General features: G+C 43.3%; 1 protein-coding gene across 1 annotated transcript in view; it reads right to left on the bottom strand.

Moving 5' to 3' along the window:
* The window catches only part of Moxd1 (monooxygenase DBH like 1), a 76,512-nt gene extending 59,702 nt beyond the window's left edge, over window positions 1–16,810 (bottom strand). The window contains exon 1 of the mRNA XM_038340518.1: window positions 16,547–16,810. Coding sequence (XP_038196446.1) covers window positions 16,547–16,810 — 264 coding nt within the window. The remainder of the gene's footprint in view (window positions 1–16,546) is intronic.
* Between the last annotated feature and the right edge of the window lie 6,534 nt (window positions 16,811–23,344).

Below are 23,344 nucleotides of genomic sequence, written 5' to 3'. Positions count from 1 at the left end.
TCTAACTGTGGACTATTTTACTGAACATGCAGTGACCTTGTTTTTATTTTCCTAACAAAACATCACCTAGTACCCTCAAAAGTCAGTTAATCAGCCTCAGCAATGACGATATTCCTTGGCTCTGTCACAGAAAGTACACCTCCTGAAGCATCTTCGCACAGGGTATTTCCCCCTGGAATGCTTTTTTGAAAAAAAAAAATGAAGTGTATAATTGGGATTTCAAAACTGCTGTGCGAACAACAATAAAGTAAGCTACCCCCCAGCAGCAGTTGGCAAGGAGTCGACAGCAATTATTTCATATGGTACCAGAAACACTGGCTGTCACTTCCAAAGTGAAATAATATGCCAACAAGCAAGCTTTGCTAACTGGCAGGATTGCTAAGGTCTCTTGCTCAGAAATGTGATCACACAGATGTTCGGTGGCTTTCTTGCTCATTGCCACTCTTTTCCCTCCTCTCTGAAATGAAATCTCTGCTATAGAATAGCACTTTGACGGATGCTTGCGTTAAACAGGATGAAGCCAAAACTCTGGTGGGTGTAATAAAAGATATGAATAGGCTTTGGTTCGGCTTGGGGAAACTGGATGTAAGCACAGCTGCAGGGAGATCTTGAGGGAAAACAGTTTCCATCCGGCATCGTCTCCTTCAACAGGTGCCTGCAGTTTCTCTCCTGTTTCTACTTCTCCAAAGTCTGTCCGGTCGCACATCTCTGTCCATGGCGTTAGCTATAACATCGACAGCACAAATGAACATTGTTGTGTGATAGAAGCGCCCTTGATCCCAAACAATCGGGAGGCTGTGTAAAGCTGTACCACCAGATCACATAAGTTTTCCCATTGCAATAACTCTCAAATGAAGTTTCTTCACTAAGAAATCAAAATGGAGTTTCAAAATACAAGGTGACGGTGCTTAGGAAACAAAGTCTGAGAAACTTCTCTCTGAGTCTCATACTAGTCATTGAATATCTACCTGAAGTCTAAAATATCAACTCTTAGGCTTAGTTAAAGGGCCACCCAAGGAGTGTGTTTTTTGTCAGTGCTTCATTCACTCTGGCGCACACAAACACACACACATACACACACACACACACACACAGACAGAGAGAGAGAGAAAGAGAGAGAGAGAGAGGGAGGGAGGGAGGGAGAGAGGGAGAGAGAGACAGAGAGAGAGAGAGAGAGTCAACAAGGGTCATTTCACTTCAACTTTCATGGAAATAATCTATAGAAATATGAGAAATGTAGAATAAAGTTTATTGTTTTACCCTTCATTCCTATTTCTAGTTCCTATTCCTGAAAATAAAGTCTCGGTTTTAATCATTCCAGGAGGATTACTATATCTTTTTTTGGGAGTTCACCTTCTTATTATCTTCTCAAGGATCCCAAATTTATAGGCTCGATGTCCTTTAATTATGGCTAGAAACCGATTATGAAGCCGGGCGGTGGTGGCGCACGCCTTTAATCCCAGCACTCGGGAGGCAGAGGCAGGCGGATCTCTGTGAGTTCGAGACCAGCCTGGTCTACAAGAGCTAGTTCCAGGACAGGCTCCAAAGCCACAGAGAAACCCTGTCTCGAAAAACCAAAAAAAAAAAAAAAAAAAAAAAAAAAAAAAAAAAAAAAAAAAAAAAAAAAAAGAAACCGATTATGAGTGAGTACATCCCATATTCATCTTTTTGGGTCTGGGTTACCTCACTCAGAATAGTGTTTTCTATTTCCATCCATTTGCCTGCAAAATTCAAGATGTCATTGTTTTTTACCGCTGAGTAGTATTCTAGCATGTATATATTCCACAGTTTCTTCATCCATTCTTCCACTGAAGGGCATCTAGGTTATTTCCAGGATCTGGCTATTACAAATAATGCTGCTATGAACATAGATGAGCATATGCTTTTGTTGTATGATTGGGCATCTCTTGGGTAGATTCCCAATAGTGGAATTGCTGGGTCTTGGGGTAGGTTGATCCCGAATTTCCTGAGAAACCGCCACACTGCTTTCCAAAGTGGTTGCACAAGTTTGCATTCCCACCAGCAATGGATGAGTATACCCCTTACCCCACAACCTCTCCAGCAAAGGTTGGGCAAGACTGGGCCAAGGGAAGATGGGGAGAGAAAAGTGTGAAGGGGAGAACGGGGGAGCTCGGAGGAATGGGGTGCTTGGGATATAGGAAGGGTGGATATGGGAGCAGGGAAGCATATATCTTAATTTAAGGAGCTACCTGAGGGTTGTCAAGAGACTTGACCCTAGAGGGGTTCCCAGGTTTCCAGGGAGACGCCCCCAGTTAGTTCCTTGGGCAGCTGAGGAGAGGGAGCCTGAAAAGGCCAGTTCCTATAGCCATACTGATGAATTTCTTGCATATCACCATAGAACCTCCACCTGATAGATGAAGAAAATGACCGAGCCCCACATTGGAGCACCGGACTGAGCTCCCAAGGTCCTGATGAGGAGCAGAAGGAGAGAGAACATGAGAAAGAAAGTCAGGACCGTGAGGGAACCTCCAGCTGGCGACAGATGGGGAAGATGACTGAGCCCCACATTGGAGCACTGGACTGAGCTCCCAAGGTCCTGATGAGGAGCAGAAGGAGCGAGAACATGAGGGAGAAAGTCAGGAACGAGAGGGGTGCGTTCACTCATGGAGACGGTGGGACAGAACTAATGGGAGATCACCAACTCCAGTTGGAATGGGACTGATGGATCATGCGACCAAACCCGTCTCTCTGAATGTGGCCAACAGCGGGGGCTGACTGAGAAGCAAAGGACAATGGCTCTGGGCTCTGATTCCTCTGCATGGACGGGCTCTGTGGGAGCCTTCCCAGCTTGGTCGATCACCTTCCTGGACCTGGGGGGAGTTGGGAGGACCTTGGTCTTAGCATAGAGTGGGGAACCCTGATGGCTCCTTGGCCTTGAGAGGGAAGGAGGGGAGGTATGGGTGGAGGGGAGGGGAGGGAAGGGGGAGAAGGAGGGGAGGGAAGGGGGAGGAGGAGGGAAGGAGATGGAAATTTTTAAATATAAAAAAATAAACCATGAGGAAAAAAAATAAAAATAAAAATAAAAAAAAATCATTCCAGGAACATCATTTTGTCTGGAGAGACGGCTCAGAGGTTAAGAGCATTGACGGCTCTTCCAGAGGTCCTGAGTTCAGTTCCCAGCAACCACATGGTGGCTCACAACCATCTATAATTGGATCTGATGTTCTCTTTTAGCATGTATGTATACATGCAGACAGAGCACTCATATATAAAAAAATACATACATAAATATTTTTTTAAAAAAGAAACATTATTTTACCTCCATCATTTCATCTTCTAATTTGTAAAAAATGATTTTATATGGCCTCAGTGAAGAGCCCAGATCCATTTTATCCAAAGAGTGATAAAAATCTTATTCAGATGATTTTTTCTTACGCTTTCTTCCTAGTCCCCTTTACTCCCTCCCTACTTTCCTTTTCTCCTAGCTTTTTCCCTCCTTGCTTCCTCTCGTGTGTGTGTGTGTGTGTGTGCATGTGTGTGTGTGTGTGTGTGTGTGTGTGTGCATGTGCGCGTGTGTGTTTAAAGTAGTCACAGATTACTGTGGCTACCGTGTGGAGAATGAAGAGGAGAAGACAAGAATGGTGGCCAAGAGAATTTCTGAGTAATCCCACTGGTCTTATGTCAGCTGCAGAGAATTGAGCAGGTTTTAAGTTGTTATAGGAAGGACAGTAGGACCTGGAGATAGGGTTTAGATCATGAATCGAGGAAAGAGATGAAAGATTACTTCTGAAGTTTAACTGGGGCTTTTAAAAACTGCCATGTACTGGGAAGGCTGGCAAGGAGATAGGTTGGAGATAAATCATGCTCAGTTTGAGCAGCCAACCTCAATATTGTGGTGGGCAGGTCAGGAGCCAGAAAGTGCTTCAAGAAAGGTCAAAATGATTCATGGGGTTGGGGGGTGTGTTCAGAATCCTAACAAATTCATGTTTGACTTTTCTCTTGAAGCCCTCCAAATACTGCTTTGAGAGAGAAATGTTCTTATTTCCATGTTCTCCAGATTTAAAGATGAACACACATTATGCATGTTTAAATATACTGAAGTTTATAAAAGGGCTAGAAATGACATTCTGGAGTGACCATGCCAGCTCCATACATAACTATCCACAGACATGAGGAAAACTTCCATTTAAAAAGCAACATGACGTTAAACCTTCCTCTATCCATCTCTGGGATTATGGGAAAGCATGTATGTGGAGTGAGGCTCTCTTCAGCATCAGGCTGTAGCTGGAAGCTAATTCTTAGGGAAACCTAATCCTGGCTGGCACTTAGCAGGCTTTCTCTCAAACGCATTCCTATCACATGTGTGCGCATGTCTGAGAGTTCTTGGATATCCTTCCTCGGGTCCCATCCACCCCTAAAACTCTCCAGCAAGACTCAATTGGCTTGCCACAACACTCTCCAGTCTCTACCTCCCCAGCTTTTCACCTTCCTTCTGGAGATCCAAACTCTGGCTCTTCATCGCCTAGTCCGTCTATTTCTGCAGGTCTTCAGAAGCATCTCTAAGTGATGGCCACACAGTACTGAACACTTGCAGTATGAAGTTCATGACCTTAGAATCACACGAGGTCACCCATTCCATGTCAGTACCTCTGGTCAACAGAAACACACTGACGCTAAGCTAGAGCATTCTTCTACCCTATAAGGGGTGCCAACTGGGTGTTAACATTTCTGGAGCATGATGAGTGATGTTTCACCCACATTTCTGGAGGAAGTCTGTCTACTAGATGTGATGTGGGAGGGTCTTCTGTTTGAGTTGATTTCATTGGTTAATAAAGAAACTGCCTTGGCCCATTTGATAGGCCAGCCCTTAGGTGGGTGGAGTAGACAGAACAGAATGCTGGGAAGAAGGGAAGTTAGGCAGACGCCATGCCTCTCCTCTCTGAGACAGATGCCATGGAGCCAGCCACCAGGTCATACATGCTGAATCTTTCCCGGTAAGCCACCACCTCGTGGTGCTATACACATTACTAAATATGGGTTAAAGCAAGATGTGAGAATTAGCTAATAAGAGGCTGAAACTAAAGGGCCAGGCAGTGTTTAAATGAATACAGCTTGTGTGTTGTTATTTCCGGGGCTAAGCTATCTATGCGGGAGCCGGGCAGGATGAAAAGCAGGCCTGCTCACCTCCTCACTACATAGATGACAATGATCGCATCCTTGAATCATGCTTTCTCCTGAAAACACTGCCAGCTATTTGTCTGTCCTTGGACATCCAAATTTCCAGAAGTTTCAGCTACCTTTAGAATGCCCTCATTTATCCATATGCCCTTCGGAAACGTTATTCCTAGAAAAGGCCCTTTGGTGTGGTCAGCCTCTGACACAGTACAATGTCATTGTTGCATCCTCTGATATTGAGATTACTAACTAATACGACCTCTTTGTGTTTACCAGACACATTATAGCAAACTGAAACATAACCTAGTGAATTAACAAAGCCTTTATCACACAAAGCCAATTTAGGACAATTTTATAAAGTTGTACACTCTACAGTTAGCGTTATTCAACTAAATTGCTGATCTTTGCTTCTATTTTCTACAAATGTTTAGCCTTTGGTTTCCTTGCATTTTTCTAGTGTACCACTGTCTCTTAAGCCCTCATCTGAAACTTAAGCTGGCCATTTTGATATCCCAGTTGGGTATGGATATTAGATATTTGTGACTATAATGAACTTGATATTTTAATCCATCTTCTAGGATACAATGAGAAACCCTGCAAAATGCTTTACTGTACCATTCAGATGCATCATTTGCTTAAGACCCCAAACTACAAGAACAACAAATCAAATGTAAAAGAAAAGGCAATTGCTGTCTGTAAATAACGTTTATGGAGATAAGTTGGCCTCTAGTCATTAATAATTCAAAGAATCACTACCCAACTGCTCGAAGTTTGTCCTAAGACTTCCTCGTGCTTTACTAACCAAACCCCCATCCATTTATTTAGGGAATGCCTTTCTCCCAAGCTGAAACCCTGGGTTGCCTGTCTCCATGCAATCTTCCAACTGTTCCCACAATTCACTACTGAATCACTATAATCATATCTCTCATTTATAGAGTTCTGCATGTAACATACTCCGCTCAGAACTTTAATGCCTACGTTGTTTAATCCTCACAAAATCCAGGAGCTAAAGAACATGATCTACCTTCTGCACAAAACGAAGCTGCCACTTAGAGAGGGGTAACAGTTTGTTGAGGCCACACAAGAAATCAGCAGCTAGCGTTGCTGAGGCTCGGAGTCAGTCTAGAAGATTCCCTGCTCTTAGCTGTACTCAGCCATCTTTCTTGAGGTCCTACCAAGAGCATGGAAATGTTCCTGATACCTCAGGGAGGTTTGGCAGCAAGGACACAGTCATCAGCCTACAATGTTCCATCCATGCCCTAATAAGATGCTAATTATCCACCACCCCTGTACTGCTTCTCCTTCTCCCTCTGCAACTATAGCTTGAGGGCATTTTCATGGCTTATTAGCAATCTTGCAGAATGGAGGAGGGAGGGGAATGGTATCTATTTATGTAATGAGAAACACTAGAGAATATTTCCAAATACAAAAGAAAGCATTACTGTTGAGCCTAATCAAAAGTTTCCAGTCAGAATCCTGCTCTTGGTAAAATTATAGCCCTGGGACCTCCAATTAATAATGAAAGAAATGAGGTAACCTGTGGCAACACATACCATATGCTTTACATTTTGTGGGGATAGATATTCCTGTTGCTTAGAAATACAGCAACTGGTCCAGGCCGGCAAAAAGCGTGTAGTTATAAAGAGGGCTGGTGGGAAGAGAAGAAAGACTCCTCGCTAAGCATATTTTCAAATACATTTCTACTCTAGGGCAAAAGTCACGGCTCTTGTTGCAGCATGTGATCTTGAGGAAATGCTTAGAACTACATACAGAGTCATTAAATACATCTCAGAAGTGTTCCCATGCCAAGAACTTGTGTTTCAGTTTTAAAAAAACAATGTTAAAGAGCCAAGCTGGTATTAGCCAATCAAAAACCAAAAGGTCACTGTGAATGGCTTTACATGAACTCTTCTACCTGGAATCTTCCAAATGATAGCCAAGTTGATTTCCATGACTTCGGTCATAGAGCCTGACCACAGAAAACCAACAATTAGCTGACTTGCCTCCATACAGGAATTACCTCAGGCATCTGTATCAATATTCCAGATTTATCAGTTAGGAGTGGGGTGAGGAGGGCACCTAGGCATTGGAATTGTGGTGGGAGTGCCTTTGCCAGTGTGTGCACACATGTATGGAGGCCAGGGGAAACTCCAAGTATCATTCCTCAGGATTGTGTCCACCTCACTTTCTGAGACAATATTTTACCCTGAGACCTAGTGCTCACAGACTAGGTGAGGCTGACTGGCCAGCAAGCTTTGGGGACCTTCCTGTTTCCACTTCTCTAGAGCAGGGATTGCAAGCTTGACACCATGCCTGGCTTTTTCACATGGGTTCCAAGGGACAAACTCAAGTCCTTGTTGTGGAAAGGTAACTACTTTACCAACTGACTATGTCCCCAGTCACTGGTAGATATAGTTTCTGGTTTTCAATTATTCGGCAGCTTTATCAAAACTCTATAATCTGGCATAAAATGAATCTCTCTCTGTTCTGGGCCACCATGATACCCAGTGTCTATATGATGGTGTTGGTCATCAGTTCCCCTGTTGTGGTAGTTTGAATGTAATTTGCCCCCATAATCTTATAGGGAGTGGCACTATTAGGAAGTATGGCTTTGTTGGATTGAGTATGATTTTGTTGGAGGAAGTGTGTCACTGTGGGAGTGGACTTTAGGTTTCTTATTTTCAGGATATTGCCCTGTGTCTCAGTTGACTTCCAGTTGCCTGCAAGATGTAAGACTCCCAACTCTTGCTCCAGCACCACATCTGTCTGTATGCCACCATGCCTCCCAATCATGAGGATAATGGACTGAATCTCTGAGACTGGAAGTGAGCCATTTCCTATACGAGAGTAGCCATGGTCATTGTGTCTCTTCACAGTACTAGAAACCCTAAGACATTTTTTTTTGCTGTGGAACCTGTAAAGATTTGTTACTTGTATTTTAATAAAATGCTGATTGGCCAGCAGGCAGGAAGTACAGGCAGGGTGACAAGAATAGGAAAATTCTGAGAAGAGGAATGGCTGAGTTTGCAGTTGTCACCCAGACATAGAGGAAGCAAGATGAGAATGCCTCACTGATAAAACATACCAAGCCATGTGACTAATACAGACAAAAGTTATGCATTAATGTAAGGTATAAGAGTTAATAAGAAACCTGAGCTTATAGGCCCAACAGTTTAATTAATTAATTAATGTAGATCTCTGTGTGTTTCTTTGGAGCTGAACAGCTTCGGGAACCAGGCAGGACAAAAACCTCTGTCAAATTCTTGTAAGTGGGCTTCAGTGTATGACATTTGCATACAGATATTTAGTTATTTCTGTTATTACAATGTAATTATATCTCTTCTCCCTTCCCTTTCCTCCCTCCATACCCTCCATATACACTTCCTTGCTCAGAGAAAGACTTTTTTGACAGCAGAAATTCAAACCTCTTCTAAGAAACTGAGAGTTCTAAGTTTTCATAAAAATATCACATAAAAAGATGAAAATCTTCCTCAAACACATGCTATTTTATTGATGTAACTTCTCAAGAGTATTTAACTCTAATTTCATGCAATCAGCTAGAACAAATATTAAAGGCTAAGAAAGAAGCTCTTACAGAAACACCATCTCTAGAACTTGGAAGACCCCGGAAAAGCTTACTTATTACCTCTGTGATGTCAAAGCAGAAATGGAGAGATAGTCATGTGGTCATGTATTTTTTTTTGTATTGCAAATAGTTTCTACAGCACGTTTGTCTTTGTTTTATTTTTAATTTTTTAGTATATTTTGAATTTATTTATTTGTTTGTTTGTTTTATATCTCAACTGCAGTTTCCCCTCCCACCTCTCCTCTCAGCCTCCTGTAGTGACATTTCATTTGTACTTTAATAAATAAAGCTTGCCTGATAATCAAAAAAGTAAAACAGCCCTACTGGTCAGCCTTACAGACCAGACAATTGTAACACACACCTTTAACCCCAAGAGCCACACTAGTTGCCATAGAAACTGGGCAGTGTATGCCTTTAATCCCAGAGGATTATAAAACAGGAGAAGACAGCTCTCAGTCTTGGTCTCATTCTGAGATTCTTGGAGGTAGAATCACCATTTTGGACTAAGGTAGAGGTAAGAGCTAATGGCAGGCTCTTTTGCTTTTCTGACACTCAGATTGAACCCCAGTTTCTTGCTCTGAGTTTTTATTAATCATGTTTCGGCCTCCACCTCACTTTCCCTCTGAAAAAAAGGACACGTTCATTATGTTTTATCTAGGTAGATAGTTTCCTACATTCAAGGTCTTCTGAGTTCTTTATTCACAGGCAAGGTTGCCTTCTTCCCGCTATGTGACGTTCACATTGGGGACACTGCAGTCAACTGCCGAGGACAATCCTCAACACTCATGGCACTTATTTATTTTATTTATTTTCCTCCTGTTAAGGTGTGTTAGCATCATGGAGTGAGTTAAACACACAGCCACACCTTCTCACATCCCTCCAATTGAATCCTCTGCCCAACAGTTCTCACTTTCTGATAATTTTTCATAAGTATTTGTTTATGAAAACCTCTATACTAAAACATAAGCTCATAAGACCCCTGATGCCATCTGGTTCTATGATGTGACCCTCAGCAGCATCTAGAACTATCAATCAATATTGTCTGAATGGAAGAATGAGCGGTTCAACATCCTCTGCCTATAGGTGAGCCCTTCCATGAAGCAGCTGTATGGAAACCACAGATGATTTTCAGGGTGTGTAACCTGGAATCCAGGGTTTATACATAAGACATTGGCCTCAAATGGGCCATTTGAAAGTTACACAGACAGCTATCTAAAAGACTAATCACTCACAATGAGGATCATATAAAATCCTATTATAGAAATGCATGTCTGTGACATTTAAAGTGGAATACAATTAGTAAGAGACATACTTCACAGTGCATGTACTTTCATTTAAAAAGAAAAAGAAGCTAGAATGTGTTTTTATGGAGACTTCCTATGGAAGAATGAATGGCAGCAAACCAGGATTCAGAGGAAATGACTATAGGCTTTGGATCTGTATGACCTCCAAAAAGTCACTTAGCAATTTCCACAGGCCCTGTTTTCCTCACCTACAAAATGGGGAGAGAAGGATGCGGGCCAGGAAGCTTGAAAGGAAGCCATCAACCATTGGACTCTTAAAAGGCAATAGTTAAATATACAAGCCAGCAACACTTAACCTGCAAAAGCAGTGAAAAGGCCATAACTTTTGAACTGGGTGAACTTGCAATCAAACAATACTTTCATAATATATTATTTATTTATATTACACTCAAATTGATGATCCCAGGAGCACAGTCAATAAAGTTATTTTTCTGCTACATTTTATTGGGGAAGAGGAGAGGTGGGTGCATACACGACATGTGTAGGCCAGAGGACAACTTTTGAGAGTTTGTTGTCTCTTTCCATCTTGTAGGTTCCAGGCACTGAAATCAGGTCATCAGACTTAGCAGCAAGCATGCTTATTAAGCCAGACACCCTGCAATTGCTTTTGCAACAATCATTGCTCATATGCTTGCTATGTGTGGGCCTTCAAACAGATTTTTTTTTTTACTGTAGAGTTTAACAAGTTTTAAAAAAAAGATATAAAACTGAAGCTGGGTGTGTGCTGCAAATCTTTAACCAAGAACTTGAGAGGCAGAGGCAAGCAGATCTCTGAATCCAAGGTCAGCCTGGTCTACATGGTGAATTCTAGGATCGCTAGGACTGCATAGAGAGACCCTGTTTCAGAAAACAAAATGGACAGAAAATTAGGATTTGAAAGAAATTGTGCTCTATGTGTTACTTTCTCTAGTCATGTTACATGCTGTCTGATTTATTTCTTCCAGGCATGAAACAAGGCAGTTAAATACACACACACACACACACACACACACGATAGGAAAATTTGGAAGAAGTTTCCTAAAGAAATTATTTTTTCCTACTTTAAAGCTCTTTCTATTTGAAAGTTATTTACTGGTGACTAATTTTATATTACAGGGAAGCATTGTGAGACATTGTGTACAGTTTCTATTATTGTTATTATTATTTATTATTATTATTATTATTATTATTATTATTATTGGATCAAACATCTCCAGAAACTCAGTAGTGTGTAATGAATTTGTCTTTTTTTGTGAGTAACTTTAAGAGCACCCTTATACAAACTATGAATCAATCAGCCACGATTCATTTTCTTTGAAGTGAACTCTGGCTTCTCCATCCAAGATTCCCCAAATCTGCCTTTGGTAGCCCCAAACCTTAAACTCTGTTTGTCAATTCAGGTGCGTTGTTTCCTTAGCAGTGAGGTCGACTTGTTTCCCCAGGCTAATCATGAAACCTTCTTCTATTGTTGCTAGAAGTACACAGCTTCCCGCTGAGTACCATCATGTTGTATTTGAACAGTGGGACATGTGTCCTTGTTCATAATGCCCAGAGCAAGAAGCGTAGAAAGGTCCCTTCCTCATCTGGTAATCGGGAAGCAGCCTCCCAAGATATATAAATATCTCTTAACGAAGCTGCAGCTGAGCTGTGTCAGGCTTGCGCATTTCCAGTTTGCTTGGCCAATGTTGCTTTGTTGCAGTTGGCTGGCGTGAGCTTAAAAAGAAGCACATCTCTAACCACAAAGAATGCTTACTGTTTTCTGTGATTTCAGATCATTCACAGGCACTTCCTCGGGGAGGGGCCCGGCAGCAATTACCCAGATGCTCAAGACATAGCTCTGCACAGAAAGGCCTCAGTGTTTGAATGAGCCAACAAGCAAGGCTACCACAAATGATGACATATGTGTCGGGCTCCATTCACTGGTGATGTCCACCCCCTTAGGAAGGGTGAGTCCATTTTTGTGCAAATCAAGAGCACATCCGACAATGATGCTTTCTTGTCTTGCTCACACAAACTGGGCATTCATCAGCTGGATTACTGGCTTCCAAGGGGCACTCACAGTTGCTAAATGGTTTGGGGGGGGGGGGGGGGTGGAGCTGCTGTGTCAAAGGGGCAAAGCACAAGGGAAGGACAGGAATCCATCGGAGAAAATGAGAGTTGGGCTGGTTCAAGGAGACAAAACACTGTGGTGCCTAGACACCAGCACTAAAGGGCAGAGTGTTTCCCACCCAGCCTGGGTCCTGCTGTGAAAGACAGAACAGAAAATGACCTGCCCAGCACCCCCACAGGGGCCATTTCCAGGAGTGTAAACTTCCCAGCTCCTCCGTCCTATGTTTCAGCTTGAAGATTTCCCAGAGGCAGGCTTCCTTCCACAGCAATTCCTCCTTCCTTTCCTCCCCATTTTGATTGTAGCTGATCCAATACAAATGACAATACCTCAGAGGGTCAGAAAATGGGCAGAGTGAATTCCCATAACTAACAGGTCCCTTGGTTTAGGTGTTGTTCATTCTTTTGTTTGTTTGTTTGGAAACAGCATTGGATGTATCCCAGGCTGGTTTCAGCCTTGAGATCCTCCTGCCTCAGCCCCTCTGATGACGGAATCACAGATGTGTGCCCCCATGCTGAGTCTCAGGTATAGTTTTAAGAGTTATTAAGCCCGTTGCTTTGCTGACTTGTAGGAATCCAAATTTTGATTCTCATTTATTTTTAAATCTCTGTAAGCCAGCCAGCAAATGCCACCCTCTCATCTACAGGGCGCCCCTTTGGGTCTAAGCTGTATAAATGATCGGTAACCATAAAAACAAACAAACAAGCAAACAACAACAACGAAAGGCTTGCCAGCGTTTAGAAATCTTATACTGGGAGTAGGTACACAGAGAGGAAATTGAGTGGTTAAACAGGGAAGTGGGAAAATTACCACAATTTACCAATTCCTGGTGATTGGAGATGGGGGTGAGGCAAACACAATGAGAAGGAGAAAAAATTGTCTCCTGATGTAAATAATATCAAAATGGAGCAGGTATGCATGCTTAAATTTCTAAAGCGACGGTGGCGATAGGAAGCATGGTGAATGGGGATAGGTGTGGTAGAACCCATTTTACCAAAATGGACACCCTAATATATTCCGTTACCAAGATAAGGTGGGGTCCATGCTGTTTTCTGACTCTGAGCCTATGGCAACAGCACAAAGTCATAAAAGGCTGTACACATGCAGTTTCTATGTGGGTCTCTGGAGATGTCTAAGCTGAGAGCAGCCACTATGCTGTGAGGAAGCTAAAGAACCACATGGAGAGGCCACTGTCACACCACTGAACTGACGGAGTGAAGCCCCAGCCAGCAGTCAGCCTCAACCCCAGACAGACAGAAGGTGAGTAAGCCAGCAGATCCTCCTAACCACATGTCTGAGAGTCGACACAGCAGCAGAGAAGAGCAGCTGTTCCCACCAAGCCCTGCTCAAATTACTTATCTTTGAGCCAAATAATGGTGATCGTGCTAAACTACTGTGTTTGGGGGTGTTTTTTTTTTTTAACATAAAGATAAATAGACCAAATAATGGCCAAGACCCTAGATACCGAAATCACTTCCTGGCACAGAATAAACACTCTGATGGAAATCGGACTTGCCTTTCTGCCTCCCATGGACTTTCATAATTTGTGTTGATAATTTGTTTAACTTAATTGTTTTCCTTCTTGGTCTAAGATTACATCATCTGTAAGATAGGCCCCAGCTGAGTACATGTATGTGCACTTTGTACACTGTGCTGTGTGCAGACTTGAGTGGAAAGCAGTATTGATGAGTCAGAAGTACGTACACACTCTCACACACATACACACACACACATACACACGCGCACACACACACATACACACACGCACACACACACACACACATACACACACGCACACACACACACACACGCACACATACACACACGCACACATACACAAGCGCATTGAATTTCTGCCTTCTCTCTAAAAACAAAACAAACAGACATTCAGACAGACAATCTGGCAATACTGGATTTGTAGCCCCCTGGAAAGATAACTCACAAAGCCGCTGGCCCCTCTAGCATCCTCCAGTTGCTGCTGCCTCCCGCCTAGTCTCCTCAAGCATGCGCTACGTTTAGACAACTTCCCTCTCGATTACTCCAGGCATTCGGGTTTGTGGCATCTCCTAGACCAAAAATCCTCTGCTTGGTTGGTTAGGAATTACTTAGTCATACCAGAGTCAACACCCATCTGCAAAGACATTTATAGATATGTTTTTTTTAAAAAAAAATCAAAATCAAAACATTAAGAAATCGGAAGTTTAAGTTTAAAATTGAAAAGGCTAAAATAAAAAGGGAAACCATAAATGACGGAGATGTCAGCTTAGGTTAAATCAAGCAGCCGGATGCCATTGTTAACTACTTGTTTCTGCCGTCATACACTAACGCCCTAGGAACCAGCGCTTTTCATGTCATTGTTCCATGCAGAGTCTGAAAGCAAAATTACATAAAACCCAACGTCTACTAATAAAATCAAACACACTTCAGTGAGGAAGCACGTTGGTTAGGGCATAGTCACTTAAGATGCTCTTATCATACCACTGTATGCGGAATCTCAAGTAAATATCTAGGGAGAAGAATCCATTTTGAGTACTATAAAATGAAATCTCCCAGCCTGTATTACCAGCTATAATAAAAATATTTCTTTTTGTTAATGTTATTCAGTATCATTCCTGTTTACCTTAATAAAGAGATTTGGAATAGGCTTTCTTGCCAGTTAACTAATAAAATAACATATGCCCTAAAAATCAGTAGGATCTCTAAGGAAACGATTGGTAAAGGCTATCAGCCAAGTGAGAAACTTAGTAGGTTTTAGATATGAAAACACAGAGCACACTTCTGGGCCAGCAGAAAGCAGAAAAATGCTGTTTCTTGTTCATTACATACGCACTGTCCATTTTTAATTTATCTCACCAGTAGTTTACTCCCATTGCCTAAAAAAAAAAAATTCAAAGTTTCAAAATCAATCTGAAGAATGCTTAATCCTTACACAATCTTAGGATAACCACCCACAAGATGGAAATATTCTGTGGTTTAGCAAGATGTTTGTGATGGGGCCATTGTGGAGTTGGATCAGGATTCTTGCCTGTGACTTTCATTTGCTATCTAATTGTGTGGGCTTTCTAGAAACGCTGCTCTTTTGCCAAATGTCGTATTGTATTGGGTCAACTACTAAAGTGTGCCCTGTTGCTATTACAAAGCAAGATGCCTTACACCCATGTCTGTATCGCATGCAGGGGCATGATACTCTACAAAAGAACAGCTTTTGAAAAATCTTTGCTGCAATAGGTATGAAATGAAATTGAGGAAGTATCTACCTCAGATCACAGGGGACTGAACCAGTTGACTACCGAGTTCATATCTGAAATGATGCAGCACCAGAAAATCCGCACGTGGGGAAGTCCGCACTGTGAACCTCATCAAGCCTTATTCTGGCAGGATTGTGAGGGACTTATATGGAGAGGAAGTGATGGATTTGGGGTAAATAAAGCCACGGCGGAGTGGTTTGGAAGTTTGAATTGCTATCACGTTATTTCCAGCCAAAATCAGAGTCAGAACTGAAGCGAAAATGTAAGGGCACTTCCATCAGAATAATGTGAAAACCCAGCTTAGAAGCAGGAAGAAATCTCTCAGCCATACACGTTGAAATCCACATAGGGCATTTTCATGTTGCCCAGGGTGAGAGAGTCTCAGAGCTGTGAGGTTTCATGATGCTTAGGGAAGTATTATTGGACGGAAGTTGGCCCCTAACAAAGCGTATCTATTCGCTATGACCCAAAAGCTAGTCACTAGCGAAGGAGTTTCAACATCCAGGAAACTGAACTACAGAATCATTCATGTCAGTTCACACACGTTTTCCCATACATAAAGATGTTCAAACTAGTTAGCATAAACCCCCCTCCCCCGGAGCAAAGGGGCAGCGAGCTAGCGAATCAGATGAACTTTGTTGCCTATTAAAATGGAAAAAACTGTCCCTGAATAGGGAGCTCCGCTTGGAGACTCATGGTTTCCACAACAGCTGTCAATAACAAAACTTCCTTAAGCAGCTCCTCAGGTCCCGTCATTCACTCCTGGGGTGCCCAAAATCAACCACTAGAGACTTTCTGCGATTCCCAACCCTAAACAGCAAGATGGCCAAGTCCACCCCGCCCTTCCTTGAAACCTGTCCAGTTGGGTCTCCAAAGCTGTGGTCTTCTTTTCCTGAGATGCAGAGGGGAACGTGTGGCCGGTGCGCGCCGTTGTCTGTTAAGTAGGGAACTAAGACGCGAGAGAGTCCTCCGAGGAGGAAAACTTCCCGGGGTGGAATTGCAAGTGGCTCAGGTAGGGACCCCAGGGCGAGCGCGAGTGACCCCTGGGCAAAAGGTGGCAGCGAAGGCGAGAGGGACTCGCTATGCTGAGCCGGTACCAGCCTCGCACTTGAGCGGACTCCACACTGCCCATCCACTCCTGCACCACGCTCCCAGGGTGAGCCAAGAGATCGCAGCGTGAGCTTACCTGGAGGTAGGGTCGTCCGTGCGCCACGCCACCCACCACGATGTCTGCCGCAGCCATGGTCCCCGTGGGCGAGAAGCCGAAGCCCACGTAGCCGGTCGTGCGCACCTCCAGGCGAAAGGCCAGCCTTCCGCCCTGTCGGCCCCAGCGAAGCCAGTACTTGCCCTCTGGGTCGAGGACCGTGCCGTGCGGGTACCAGCGACCCGAGTTTCCCTCAGCCGTCGCGGGGAGCAGCGCCCACAACACCAGCAGCCGCCAGCCGCACATCCTCCTGAACCACCGCACCTGGGCTGCAGCCACTTGGAGGCGAAGACCCGCAAGGCACTCAGAACCCAGCTTGGGAACGCCCCGGGGCTGGCCGAGCCGGCACGTTGTCCCCGCCCCGCTGGCGCGGGGTCTTTCTAACCTTTCTCTGGACATCCACCTGCTGCCACTACCCTACATCCCTGAAGTCTGGGCTGAAAAGATAGGAATGCAAGGAGATTCCTGGAAGAAGCGGAGAGAAGGGGACCCATCCGGGTAAAGGGAGAGGAGGAAGGAAGGACTTTAAGTGCAGACTGAAGGAAAAGAATCGGAAAGTGATTGGATCAAATGAAAGCATCCTGCTCAGGACAGAGGAGAGAAGAGACTCTGAGAGAGTCCGGGGTGCGGTGGAGAGAAAGTGAAAGCGCGCGCGCGCATACACACACACACACACACACACACACACGCACACGCACACGCACACGCACACGCACACGCACACACACACACACACACACACACACACACACGGCTACTGCACAATCTGCATCCCTGGCTGTGGACTTTTCCCAGTCAGAGCAATTAGTGATAACTGCTCTACAAAGAAGGCACAGCTCACCCCACTTCCATCTCCCTTTCTTTGATCTTTCCTCCTGGGGGGAGGGGGAGTCATGTGCTGGTTTAGGAGCTTCCCCTGGGAATATGATTTGGTTTGGTTTGGTTGTGAAGGGCTGGATGGCTTCTGCAGACACATCCTAGGAATAGTCAAGGTCAACTTCCTTTGGAGACCTTTTACCCTGGTGGTTTAAGTTCCAGCCATGGGCCTGTTCAAAGTGTTGTTTGGTTTACTTGCCTTTGAACACAACACCCTTATTCCAGATGCTCAGTACTCATATTCGGGATAAATTAGATTCCTTGTTTGTTTATGTACACATTACCATGTTTCAAAAAGCAAACTTGAGCTTCACTTAAAAATGCAAATGGGAAAATAAATAAGGGTATATGAGGCCAAAATAAGGGCAAGGATACAGATAAAGCATCATTGCTCTGAGTGTGAAGACACACAAACCAACTGTGCTTCTTCCTCTCTCCATGTGTGTTAAACGTCAGCCCTGGGGTTTGCGTGCATGAAACCCCATGACCAAAAGCAAATTGGGGAGGAAAGGGTTTATTTGGCTTACACTTCCACGATTTAGTCCATCCTTCAAGGAAGTCAGGATAGAAACTCCAACAGGACAGGAACCTGGAAGCAGGAGCTGATACAGAGGCCATGGAGGGGTGCTGCTTATGGGCTTGTTTCTCATGGCTTACTCAGCCTGCTTTCTTATAGAACCCAGGACCACAAGCCCAGGGATGGAATCATCCACAATTGGCTGGGCCTTCCCATCAATCACTAACTAAGGAAATGGCTTATAGGTCTGCTTACAATCCGATCTCGTGGGTGAGTGCCTCTGCTTCCACAGAGCCCTCTGGGGAGATTCCTGAGGACGACAGCATAAAGATCACAGCCTTAGAACTGAGCTTCTACAAGAGCTTTGGATGATGTTGCTGAACTCTACCAGAAGAAAGAGGGATGTGAATAGAGAGTACAAGAGAGTGGACACTGCCGGCAAGAGGAATAGACTGTGGTGCCACCAGAGCAGTGCCACCAGAGGAAGACTCGCTGTGCCTCTAACGGCAGAGATGTTCGAATAATGAAAGCTAAGCATCCTGTTTGTGACCCTTCAATTACCCTAGTGTCTTGGTTAGGGTTTCTATTGCTGTGAAGAGACACTATGAACACAGCAACCTTTATTTATTTTTTTTAATTTTTATTATTGTTATTACTACACTACTACTATTATTACTGGGTTTTTGAGACAGGGTTTCTCTGTAGCTTTGGAGCCTGTCCTGGAACTAGCTCTTATAGACCAGGCTGGTCTTGAACTCACAGAGATCCACCTACCTCTGCCTCCCGCGAGTGCTGGGATTAAAGGCGTGCGCCACCGCTTAGCAACCACAGCAACTTTTATAAAGAAAAATATTTAGTTGGGTGACTTATAGTTTCAGAGGTTTTGTTTCATTATCATCATGGCAGGGAACATGGCAGTATACAGGCAGACATGGTGCTAGAGAATGAGCTGAGAGTTCTATATTTTTTTTCTGCTAGAAATGGGAAGTGGTCTGAGACACTAGGTGTGGCTTGAGCATATATGAAACATCAAAGCCCACCTCCACAGTGACACAATTCCTCCAGCAAGGCTACACCTATTCCTACAAAGCCACATCACCTAATAGTGTCACTCCTAAGAACATATAGGGGCCAAGTACGTTCAAACTACCACACCTGGGAAGCAACACACCAGTCATACCTGCCTCGTGGGGACCCCTATGTAAATTCTAAATTCACATCTGCTAGGACATTTCCTGTCTGCTCATGCAATGATGCCATGCTTTCTAGGATTTGATTGACACTTATTGTTCTAGCTTCACCTCGTCACTAGCCTCATTTACTCGCTGATCTTTAGATACATGCAAGCTCTCTGTACCACTCCCAGTGGACAACCCTGTTGGCTAATGTTCCAATGCCTTTTCAGATTGCTCGCTCCACCAGGTTTGTCCTTTCTCCTGTCTGTCCTTGGAAGTGTTTCCTGACCCTTTTTGCATACTTCTCAGTCGGGGGGGGCGGGGGGCGTTACTGCCTCGGTGACAGTGCAGTTTTCAGGGAGGATCTGCCCAGATTTCCTATAGCACCCAGTCCGCACGAGAGCGTGTATAGTCTGTGTACTTGCTTTCCTCTAGTCGCTTCTATGGGCTGATGGCCCCTTAATTCTTGCATTGCCTAACACACAGGCAGGCAGGAAAGAGATGCCTAATGAGCAGCTGTAGGAAGACCAAATCTAAGCATCTCTAGGTTACCTCCAAAGAGCCCCGTTAACTATGTGGGCTTGCAAGGGCAAGTACGAGCCCCAGCTGTGATTGGATGTTATACTCTGCATGGGTATTAAGGCAAAAATATGAGACCACACGTGAATATCCAACAGAGAAAAGTACAAGCTGGTTTCATGAAGATCGTTCAGGGTGAAGTTACTTTTTGTTTTCCAAGAAGAAAATAGACTTTAATGATAATATTAAATGTTGACATTATCAAATAAATGATGAAACTAAAACTACATAAACTATTGTAAAATATATCAAACAATTTTACAGACAGTCTGCAGCTAACAAGATAGCTATTCAAAGTTATAAATATTAAAAATCCACTTGAACAATAGTGGGTTTGTATGTATGTGTCATTCAATACAACAGCTCATACTAATCAGGTTGGAAAGCAGTAATGGGGTGGGCTTCAAAATATTTCCTAGAAAAATCAGTTTGGCAGTGTGATTTTTTTTATATAAAAAGAGGTTATTGCCTTTTGTCTGTCATGATAGGTGCTACATCTAGCCATCTTGAGCTTGGTTGAACCCACAGAAAACTATGGGCATAATGGCTACTCAAGAGACACACTCTACTTTGGCCTGAAATAGCCTAGTAATTTAAGACAAAATAGAAAACTGTGTCATGTTCCCTTTGTAAATGCCTGAGTTCCCAAGATCAAAAGCCTCTTTTCAACTCATTGGAAATCAGTTACTGTAAGTTGCCTGCCTTAAATTTACAAAGAAATCAGAAGGAGGCCTGGGGTGTGGATCAGTGGCTTCTTGATGTGAATGATGAGACTTGATTCCCAACAAAAGAAAAAAAAGTTGAGGGTAGAAGAAGGAACTTTTAATCCACTAAAACATGTCCTATAGCAGGGAAGAGAATTAAATCAAAGGCAAAACAGGATTGAAGCTCATCTTTAAGCTATTGGTTGTAAAACTGAAATGTATTTTTTTTTTTTTTTTTTTTTTTTTTTTTTTAGAAAACAGCCAGGAAACACTGGAAAGTGTAAGAAAGAACGTAAACTTGGAAAAAAATCACCTGAAAATCTGTCATCCAAACATAACCCTGTGTGCATTTCTGGACCTTGCCTCCAGGACCCAGTTACATTGAAACATCCCAGGAGCAGCCTGTTAGGCAAGAACGTGCCAAGAAACAAGTGAATTAATTTTGTGAGACTCCACTTGAGATAAACAGTGACTGGATACCTTGAATAGGCTTATTTTCTTTCCATATGTCCATGGAACATGGGAATTGGTGGAGAGGAAGAGAGAGAGAGAGAACAGAGGAGAGAGAGGAGATGAGACCAAATAAAGAGGAAGGAAGAGGAAGGAAAAAAGGAAGGAAGGAAAGAAAGAGAGTAAGAGAAATAAAGAGAGAAGAAGAAGAAGGAGGAGGAGGAGAAGGAGGAGGAGGAGGAAGAGGAGGAGGAGGAGAAGGAGGAGGAGGAGGGAAGAAAGAAAGCAAACTATAAATTATGTGAGATCCTACATTCAGCTAGATTGCTCCTTCTCACACTTTCCATTCAGGATCTCAAGATTTAATATTTATGTTGACTCCCTTTTGTGATGATGCACAGCTTGACATCAGTCAGTGTAACTGTACCCAAGCTGAGCTTCCTCACTCCGCACCAAACCCCTGTTGCTAATGTTTATTTATATTGCTACATTAGTCAAGTACACAGGGCTGGTTGAGGGTGGGGAGTAGGGAAAACCAGCAGACAGGCAGGTGGGGGCAAGCCAATGCAAAGTCTCTTGGTATGCACCAGGAGGGTCTGAAATAGCTCACTTCTTGGGAGGATCATAATTTTTCTGTCTCCTTGTGTCTAAGGTATAACAATACTACTAAATATTTATAAATTTCCCGTCTTCTAGGGAGCGCAAAGAAAAATATTTATGTAAGTGTTCAGAAGTTCTCCAACTCTAGCAGAGGAAATCGGAAGCATTTTCTCGCTTTGCTCTGTGTAACTAAGCTGCATTTGTGGGCAGATGCCGAGTTCAAATTCATGTTGTGAGTCAGTGGTAGAAACGACCGAAATAGAAATGTAACGGCTCCCTGACTACGTACTTTCTTTAGCTCTCAGCTCATCTCCAATAAAAACCAATAATAAGATTGAAAGGCACCAGGTTTATGGCTGTGGAGCATTCAGGAGGGTTGATATTTTCCTCAGGAGCAAGGAGCTGCATGCCTCAGAGATGTGCAGGGAAAAGCATGAGGACCCACGTGCTTTGGCTTCTCCTACCTGGGCCTCGAGGTGACTTTGAAATGGGTGCCACTTGGCCATGGAAATCACTCCTGGGCTCTGCCTGCTGGAAGGCATAGAAAGCAAACCACTGCAGACAAAACGCACTTTAGTGTTACCTATGAACCATGCTCTAAACGTCAACTGCTTTAACTTTAATATGTTGAGGATTGATGGGGCCGGGGAGCAAAAACTCTTTTACTAACCCTATCTTTTAGAATTCCCCTTCACAAGGAAGCATGGTGACCTCAGCAACATGTTCGGAAAACACTGGTGTCTGCCAAGCGCTCAGCTGGGTTAACATAAAGTCATGTCTAAGCAGCTGTCTGGGGGCCCAGCCAGGGCAAGCCTTGGAACTGGGCTTTTATCGGGATGGTCCTGAATGTTGGGAAGCTGCCATATCCTTGGCTTGTTAGATCTCACTTCTGAGGGGACAACTTGAGCTGTCAGCGACTGTGAGGGACGGTGAAAGGCCTGAGTTACTTACAGGATTGTCAGCTTTGCAGAAAACCAAAGAGACTTTTTTTTCCCATACTCTTATCTTGCAAATAAAGGAAATGAATCCCATGGAAAAGTCAGTCGTTCCAGACTGCAGCTGCACAAGTAAATAGGCAGGAAAATGGGTTGTCAGACACAATCAGCAATGCCTGACTCCTCCACACCCTCCCTTTAAAGGATTCGCTTGAGTCTCTCCAGGACACCATTGGCTGTGGTTTAACAACTTGAAGGAGACTATAGTAGAGAGTAGAGAGGAAGAAGACATAGCGTAAGCATCATTTTTTCTTACCCAAGCCTATACCTCTGTACACATCACCCTTTCTGCTAAACTTGACATATAAATATTTTGACACTTTTATACTTCTGTGGCCATCAATTTAAAGAAAAGCGTGCATTCTGTCAAGATGTCATAAGACGTTGATTCAAAGTTGGATGGAAATTTAACTACACATTCAGAATGACAGGCAGGTTCAGAGTAACTCACTTGATTCCAGAATTCCAGATGTGGTTTTGGAAAACTTACTGAAATCTATACCATAGTGAAATAATATACTATAATCTGTAGTGTAACAAAAGAAGAACATCAAGACCAGAAACACAAAACTGAATTTTAATATCCAGAAAACTAAATTGAAGTCATCATGGCCATTCCCAAGAATAACAAACAATGAATAAAGTTTCCTCTGAAGAGGAAAAACTAGAATTAAGCATTTATCTTCATATGGAAAATGACAGATTTACAGCGTATTTGGAGAATGAGTGTTGAGACTTTGAAGCATTCTAGTCAAAAATTGGAAGAAGGAGAAATCTATGTGTGCCTATTTATTATGTTGCAAGATTTTATTTCATAATTGAATCTAATCTCTAGTCTCTTTTTTTGAAATTTCTACTCTTTAAGATCCAAACTAGATAATTGG

Source organism: Arvicola amphibius, chromosome 8 (assembly GCF_903992535.2).
Source record: "Arvicola amphibius chromosome 8, mArvAmp1.2, whole genome shotgun sequence".
NCBI lineage: Eukaryota > Metazoa > Chordata > Mammalia > Rodentia > Cricetidae > Arvicola > Arvicola amphibius.
The sequence above is the reverse complement of the archived record's forward strand: the minus strand, read 5'-3'. Positions and strand labels throughout refer to the sequence as shown.